Here is an 8,771-nt window from a genome sequence, read left to right on the forward strand (position 1 = left end):
CATCACTATTTAGCTATCTGCTCCGTGGCTGATACCTGCTGCCCCCACACAGGTTAATTTTCTGTCCAAATACAGTCCCAGCACAGTGAATCTCTGCCAATGCATAATTCTCCTTCTCTCCCTAGGGATGAAGTGTCTATGCCTTTAATAACATTTCCACTTGTTGACCAGCTGGATGGTGATGGTAGTTTGGTCTTTTCTATGAAGACAATGAATGGTAAGTTATTACCCACAATGAGGGATGATTCTATGCACTAACATCAGAATGTAGCTTTCCACATTGAACAGCCAGTGAGACCAATTTTCTTCACCTACTGTCTCTGCATTGAATCCAAGTTGATTGGGTGGTAGTTACCATTTCAATGGCAGATAACCAGTTGCATTCTGTCCACATGAACTCTAAGGATGCCCCATCCTGATTCTCCCAAAGCCCAGGGGGAAATTGCAGACCTGTCATTAGGTTTTTGGATTTCCCCAAAAATTTCTATCACTGACCTTTTGTTTTAACTATAAACCAGAGTCAAAGTGTAACTGGAGGTGATGTGCTGACAAACAACATTCACTAGATCTGGCTGGTGATATTCTTATCTCCTCAGTTGTTATATTGCTGTAATGAGTTGGATATTCTCCCTATCATGAATCTTGTGGCACTTTGCCACATGGAATACTTGCCATTTGTGAATTCCTTTTCTAACGGATTTCCAATTCTGTGCTCTTATCAGTCTATCTCAAGATAATTTGCTACCTGAGATGAAGAAAAATGCCATCTGTCCTGACTGCCTGCCCCTCTACTGTGGCTATGTTTGTGGCCAGGTCTCTCTGGAGAGAAGCATGCAGTGTCTGTGGGTGCAGTTGATGCCTGCTGGGCATTGTGGGGGCTGGTGTTATAGACCCTGTCAATCACATTTTGATTTAACATTTTAAGTTTCCTTTGGACTTTGGTTTCTGTTTGGGTCATTTCCTGCCCCCCCCTTCCTCTTTGGAGGGCTGCCCCTCTTAATTTGTCCCTAAGTTAATTTGAGTTGGTTTTACTTGTTTAGCTCATAAGAACTATTTAACTTAGTCCTTCATCTAAGGTGTGCTGATCAGTTTCTCACTGGCTGAATTAACTTCAAAAGGATGCTTGTATGACTTGAACTAGTTGGCAGGGCTAGGATTGGCTCATTCTGAAATAATGTCAAATTCCTAACCACAGCTGGTGTCACATTTCCATTTGTCAGCTAGGGTTTAACACTGCTGAGAGTTTGTTTCCTGATTGCCTCCTTGAATCAGTTTTGGATGCCCTACTAATCTCTTGGCACAAGCTACCTCCCTGCATAGCATCCTTGGATGTAGCTCCTGTGCATGTGCCCAGGCCAGTAAAGCCAATTTATTTGATCAGCACTAGCATCTTTCACCTAATGGTGACTCTATCCATCTGATGCTAAGGATGCATCAGAACTCAATTGAGCCTTCTCAGTATTATATAGACTTTATAAATGCTTATTTTGGTTCTAGTGCATTAACTTTGATTTAATGCCTGCTGATTTGGCTAGTGCTTTATGCAGGTCATTGTGACCACCTTGTTTTGGTATACCCTTTAAAGCCAGAATTTTGTGCTCTAAATTCTTGACACTTTTCAATCTGTAATCCCAGATTCCTCTTTTTTTTTTTTCTCTCCCCTGCCCCCCCTTTCCAGTTACTGTTGTTGCTGCATTCTTATTAAAATCTTGTGCATCTTAAATTTCACATCTTGTCTGCCCTTCAAATTCAATCAACTTGGAGACAGTGCTTTGTCAGTAGTAAATTTTGAAATGGTGCCCTCCCTGTACAAATCTAATTCTCTACATAGAGGAACACCAACTGGAAAAATCACTTGCCCACTACTTTGTCAATTGTATGTCACTGCTGCTATTTCTCTTATTCCATGAAGTCTGACAAGTCATCACATGACTCAGTAGTCATGGACACCACAATAGTATTATACTTCCCCTGTTTTAAACAGATGACTTTGTACACTGGTAATATATATAACTTTCTGCTGTAGATGATTGGACTGCTGAGAGACTGGACTCTGTATTCTTCCTGGGAGCTTCCATTAACTTGGAAGCATCTGTCATTGCAACATTTCATCAAGACCTCCGCCTATACTTTGAAGAATGTATTGCCACACCAACCAGCTCACTGGCCAAATCACCTGAGAACTACACCATCATAAACAACTATGGGTATGATCACAAAAGGATATTGATATTTTAAAACTGATGCTATTGGTTGTGGATTAATATTTCTCCCCTGTTCCTAAATAGATGTCTTATTGATGGGAAAACTGGAAATTCCAAGTACTTGCCCAGAAGTGAAGAGTCAAACCTTCGATTTGTTGTGCAGGCATTTAAATTTGTCAACCTGGAGGGTGCTGATGTGAGTCTTAAAGTTATTAATGTGATGAAACCACATACAAATCCTTAAAACCATGATTTGGTTCACTTAAAATATGAACTCTATTGCAAGTTTAAATTGTGAACCTGCCATTTGCTCCACTACAAGGTTTCTGGCTCCTCTTTCACTAAACAAAATTGCAACAGATTGAGTGCCTTTTTACTTTAAATTTATACCAAAAGTTCAACTATTAGACTCTAACATTCAATTATCATTCATGGCTAATTTTGCAACTGACAATTGAGCTTGCAGGATGAGTAAATTGTGGTTAAATCATGACAGTATTGTGTATTAACATGGACTGCATTTTAATGTAGTTTCTTGCTTTGCAGATATACATACACTGTAAAGTTGTAGTATGGGACCCTAACTGGGATACACAGTCTCTCAAAGCATGTTCTTTTGACCAGCAAACTGAAAGGTGGGTAACAATGGGACTTTAGTCAAGTCATGATTTTTGTACTGATTAATGGATCTTGTACACCAAACAAAGGATCACAATAGCAGTGTCCAAGGCTCTTCCTAACTTGTTCCTAACCCAACTCAGTCTTAAGATTTGTACCACCTTTGAACATATGAATCTACTCGGGATTCCTAACAAATGTATAGCTAGTTTACGCTTAGAATAAAGACAACTGGGTTTCTCCACCCCCTTCTTCCCCCCCCCCCCCCCCCAACCTCCATCAGACAAGCTTGCATATTAAGACAGCTCATTCAGCCCCTGAGCATACTCCACATTTATTATTATTCCCCTTCTACTTTTTTAAATTTCTGGAGAGAGTTCTCCAGATTCATGATCCTGTCACCTGGTTCTAGTCTTTCCAAGAGGAAATGTCCTTTCAGCATCCAGTCTCCAATGCTATTGAGATCTTGTGCTTCAATGTCACTATCAAATCCAATGGCTAAAGATCTAATTCTATTTTTACAAGAACCACCCAACAGTATCAAAACCCTTTGAGCTGCTTCTAATATTTTTCCTTAAATAAGGGAATAAATGTGTAGTGTAACTATAGCAAAATACCCCACTTCTAGTCCCCTTTTGTAATGACAATTTCATTTGCCTTCCTAATCACTTGCTGTACCTGCATACTAACTTTGGTAGTAAACTCAAGCTTTTGAGGTTTGCCTTTTCATCAGGTGAATGGAGAGTATTGGCCTCAGAGCATATAACAGCATATATGCTCTGTCTGAGGCCAGTACTCTCCATTCACCTGATGAAGAGGCAAACCTCAAAAGCTTGTTTATCAAATAAATCAGTTGGACTCTAACCTGATGTTAGACTTGCTGTTTACCCCAGTCCAATGCTGGCATCTCCATCATACTAAGTTTTTTGAACCAGATTACCCCTCAGTTCTCATTTCCATTTTGTTTTTCTTCCAAATGGGCAGGTTCACATTTCACTGTCAAATTTCTACCCAGTGCAGACAAACACCTGATGTCCACTTAGCTACTATACACTTCCTTCATTTGAAAAATACAATCATTTCTAATGAAGCTAAATGCATTATGAACTCACCTGAGATGTTGATTACCATTCTGTTCTTTAGTTGGCAGCTCTTGGATGCCCCATTACAAAGTTCCCTGTGTGACTGCTGTGATACAATATGCCAGCCTACTCAACCTCGCCACAAACGAGGTACAATTCCATCAAATGGCTAAATAGATGTATATTGGCTTTTTTGTGCTTGACTTGTGTTTTCAATTTTTTCCAGAATTGAAAACTGGCATTACTCACATAACTAAAGTTGGTCCATTGAGGGTGCAAAGTGCTCAGTCTGAATCCAGAACTTCCAATCCAGGTGAGAACAGTAAATGCCTGAGCCCAAAACATCAAGCAAGGACAAATGGTTTACACTGATGTAGCATAAGATCAGGATCATGTTGGATCTGCAACCCTGAAATCACCCTTATTTTCAGGAAGTAAATCCTTGCATAAGAGCAGGTGGAGGAAAATTTAGGACCCAGCATCTTTGGCTAACTAGACAATATCAAACTTTAAGAAAACTGTACAAGATGGGTAACAGGACAATATTTAAAACAAAGTTTCTCCAGATTTTTAAACAAATCAGTTAACACTGGTCCTATAAGTGAGTCTGGGGAATTGGTAGAAAATCTGGCCAATTACTGATTCTCAGCTAATGGGAAGTGAGTAGCCATAAGTGGTTTTTCTAGTTAACCAGATGTGAGCCATGGATCAGTCCTCAGGATTAAGTGAGGAAAGATCTAGTAGTAGGAAAATATGATATCTTTTTAGTTTAAAGGACAACTAACTAGTGGGGGTGGTGCCAGGAGTTTTAATGAGGTTGTGCTTATTGTACAGAGCACTAGTGTATCTATACATTTGGAGTACAGTATTGGTCTCATTCTAAATGAAGTTCAGAAGATTGCAAAACTAATATCAAATGGGTTGGTTGTCTTGAGGAAACATATAGCATTTCAAGTTTAGCTACTGAAATAGCAATTAGACTGCTTAAACCTCCTGACTAATGGATGTGGAGAGAATCTAGAACTAGAAGTCACCCTCAAAAATAAGGGGTTGCCCACTTGGACCAGATTGAGGTTAATGAGTCTTTGGCACTCCAGTGTAGTCTTCAAGGCAGAATTATTTTTAATTAAAAGCAGGCTGGAATGGAAAGTGGCCTACTCAACTCTTGTTTATATTGTGCTGTTTTATTACATCTCATTCTCATTTTTCAGACTATGAAAGAGTAATGCTTTTGGCTGTCCCACTGCTGGCTTGCTTTTTGGGAATCCTGTTCTTGAGCCTGTACAAATGGAAGAGACATGTACATTAGCTGGGAAGAGGAAATTGGAGGTGTTGAATTACTGAAGCAAATAGATGTTGAATGTACTCCAGAATTATTCAAATAAAACTACATTTTGCAAGTTTGTGCATTGTCACAATATTTGGTGTCCTCCAGTAGTGGGTCTTGATGCCACTAGCTGATCTTAATACAGGTATGGGAATGCAAGGCTCTTTTTGCTAACAGCTGCTAAGGCCACATGATTTAAATGGGAATTATTAATCCTTGAATATTGGCATGCAGAGTTTTAGGAATTGGATCCAGTACTTCAAATTTGGAAAGGACTGTAGACTTGTTGTGTTTCCAAAACCACCTGTAGTTTTATAGGGAGCTTGAGTTCTGGTGACCAGTTACTTCTGACATATCCCATATCAATCCCTACTAATTGTTACCAAAATTAATCAGTCTCCAGTGACAATGGAACAGCAACCTGTCTAATTATTCTGAGAATAGGCTTTGACCCAGTCTTTCTACACAACCATATTCTTCCATCCTAACTGATTCTTGATCTACAGAAGACCATGGCATTAAGAGGGTTTCCCTCCTGACTCCACTAACTACAAACAAGGATTCCACACCCCCCATGCTATACTTTGTACCCTAGGTATCTGTTTGGTCCCTTTTTTCCTTGCTGATCTGAAAGCATTTTTTTATGTACACTGACAAAATCCATTTGCACTTTATTTCTTTTGTTGCCTTCTATCAAAATTGTTTATCAATATGCTCCAATCAAACAACCAAGTTAAAACCATCAGTTTCAAACACTTCATATTTGACCCCAAGTTGAGCTTTCATCCACATTAATGCTGTAACAAATTGTTTCTAATTATAACTGTCCAACTTTCCTTTTATGGAGAACCTTTCTGTGAGCCCTAGGCTTGATCCTTTCCAGATCACTCCCTAAATCTCATTCTACCATATTCCACTTGTGTTTAACTTGCACCATATCCTAGTTTCCCCTCTACCTTGAGCTGCTTGGCCAATATTAGCTCAGCCTTGTTTACCTAGCTGTTTGTTTTTATTAGCAGCACTGCCTCAAGCACCAGGGACCCAAGTTTAATTCCCAGCTTGGATGACAGGAGTTCATATGTTCTGAGTTTCCTCCCATGGTACAAAAATGCACAAGTTTGGTTGATTGTCAATGCTAAATTGTTATTGCCTACCAAGGCAATTAGTAGGGTAAATGGGAGGTTATGGGGATAAGGCCTCAGGTGGAGGCTTGATGGACCAATGGTATTTGTGCTGTAGGGGCTTTATGGTCTTTCCAACAATCCTGGATGTGGTCATCTAATTTCTTCCCCATAGCTGTTCCTTTAAGTGCCTGGATTTTAATCATATACTTTTTTGCTTTCCTCTTGCACCTTTTTGACCCAGCCACTTGATTTTTTTTTCTGTGGGAGAGCAAGAACTTGGAAGCCTTCATGTAATTAAAAACAATACTGCAGTTATTGAGTATCTGCCTTGTATTGCTGGGTATTTGACACCTTATTTTAAATTCCTGCTCCCCTTTATTTTCCCTACCCATCTTCCTACTTAACACAACCCAAAGAGACCTTCAAAAACATCTACTTTTTCTGCATGCTTTATCTCCTTGTGACTTGGTTATTTTTTTTCAGGCTCATCTGTAGTGCCCTGAGACATTGTGAATTTCAATGCATTTACTTCTCAAGTGGCAGCTTGTAGCAAGCCAGGTGGCTTGATGCAGCTTTAAGGCTTTATTGTCAGCAATAATTGTAATCTTGTCTAACCTTGTAGATATGTACAATGCAACTTACTCCTTTTGACTCCCCAAGATCTGACTACAAGTCTGTCCTTGGTCTACACCCTCCTGATTGGCTCAAATTCTCACTGGGGTGATCCAATAGGCTCCCCACTGATCACATGGACCTCAGAACATGCCCTGGTCACTACTACATATCCAACTCCAATTCAAACAGTGAAGAGTTTTGCTGACTGTTTAAAAGTGCCTCAGTTCACTGGAAAGTTTGTCCTCTGACCCCAAGAATGGCTTATGGTCTGAGACAATTGAAAAAATGTTGGCTGTCATATACTGAAGGTACTTTTTAATCTGCATACCTCACAGCCAAGCTGTAATGTAGTATTGCAAGTCTAGGTCAAAATACACCAACTGCAGAGTCTTGACAGCTCCCTTCTGTTCTCCCCATTTTCATTTTAGTAGTTGAAGTGGGACTAAAGTGGTAGAGTTCATTACCCATATTCAGAAATGATTTTTGGCTTGGCTCCATCCTTAGCTGTGGGGCTACCTTGATGGCTTTTGGCTTCCTTACAAAGAATGTTGACCCTGAATCCTAAGGTGACTTCTAGCTGAAACATTTTTCCCCTGTTTCAGCCTAAATCCTACTAGAACCATCTCTAGGCACTTTTCCCTCTGGCTGGATACTACAGTCCCCAAATGATATTTTCTCATTGAACCACCCTCTATTACATTGGCATTGTGATTTGAACAATGCAGTCTTTGTCAACAGATTAATTATATATACATTCATATAACAAGGCTAGACTCAATTACAAATGTGACTGCTCTTGACTCCTAGGATCCAACTGCCAGTCCATGTGGCCCCTAAGAGCCAGTGGGTAGAGAGCCAGTTCATGATTTTGATTTAGTTGATGAGGCCAAAGATTTACCAGATGCATGATATGGGAAACATGCAAGACTCTATTCAAAGTAATGAATATTAAATAATTTTGACATTTCAATTATGCTCACTGGTGTGTGAGCTGCTTTCTCCTGTTCTGGGTCTGGATGGGGTTTGTCTATTCCCAAAGTAAGCTGATTGAGAATGCAGTTATAGCTATTTAGTTACAATTCCATGTATATTTTAGGAATTTTGAGGTTGGGATTTTATCCAAATCTGTTGCTCAGTCATATGCAGCACATCATTGCATCTGCATCATTAATCCTTTCCATGTACCTTTTTGATCTTGCTTCACTCCCTGCTGGAACTTTGCCAGACACCTTGTCCATGATGCAAAAAAGATGCTGCTTTATGTATGCCTTAGTTACTCATAGATTTCCTGTGTTGTTGCCCAATAGTGACTGATGTCACTATTCACCATGGTCCAGTTGCGATGAGCATCTACCTTTTTCTGTTGAAAGACACTGGTTTCACAGATCCAATGCATGTAATCATTTATCATTGCAAAGATTTTCAGTTGGTTACACTTTTTCAAAGTAAATGAACATAATGACCAGAGTGAGTGGCTTAAATAGAAATTGAGGAATTTTTTTTCCAAATTGTTAATGACATTTGATAGTCATTACTTATGCTTTCAGTGTTATACTTCTGCAAATCCTGGCTTTTGGTGTGCAATGGACAAATTTAGGTTTAATGCCCTTTTGGGTGAATGAGAATTCTACATGATTTGCTTGCATGAATGATTTTGCAATCCTTTTTAAAAATTCTCCACATTATGATTTAATACACAATGAAAGCAGAATTAATGAAAGTGCCATGTTGGGACTCTAACCAGTTGGTATCAATATAAACTTGGGTCTGAACATCCCCTTCATTAGATTAAATATTTGAC

At 39.4% G+C, this 8,771-nt stretch overlaps 1 protein-coding gene across 3 annotated transcripts in view; it reads left to right on the top strand.

Moving 5' to 3' along the window:
• Positions 1-4,194, top strand: part of gal3st1a (galactose-3-O-sulfotransferase 1a) — a 43,539-nt gene extending 39,345 nt beyond the window's left edge. For all 3 annotated transcript variants that reach the window (XM_080208241.1, XM_080208242.1, XM_080208244.1), the window contains 5 exons: positions 126-217; positions 2,027-2,207; positions 2,289-2,400; positions 2,751-2,839; positions 3,966-4,194. In XM_080208241.1, coding sequence (XP_080064367.1) covers positions 126-217; positions 2,027-2,207; positions 2,289-2,400; positions 2,751-2,839; positions 3,966-4,077 — 586 coding nt within the window. In that variant the 3' untranslated portion in view covers positions 4,078-4,194. The remainder of the gene's footprint in view (positions 1-125; positions 218-2,026; positions 2,208-2,288; positions 2,401-2,750; positions 2,840-3,965) is intronic.
• The last annotated feature ends 4,577 nt before the right edge of the window (positions 4,195-8,771 follow it).

The sequence above is a fragment of the Carcharhinus amblyrhynchos genome, chromosome 20, assembly GCF_965287045.1.
Source record: "Carcharhinus amblyrhynchos chromosome 20, sCarAmb.v2.hapA, whole genome shotgun sequence".
Taxonomy (NCBI): Eukaryota; Metazoa; Chordata; class Chondrichthyes; order Carcharhiniformes; family Carcharhinidae; genus Carcharhinus; species Carcharhinus amblyrhynchos.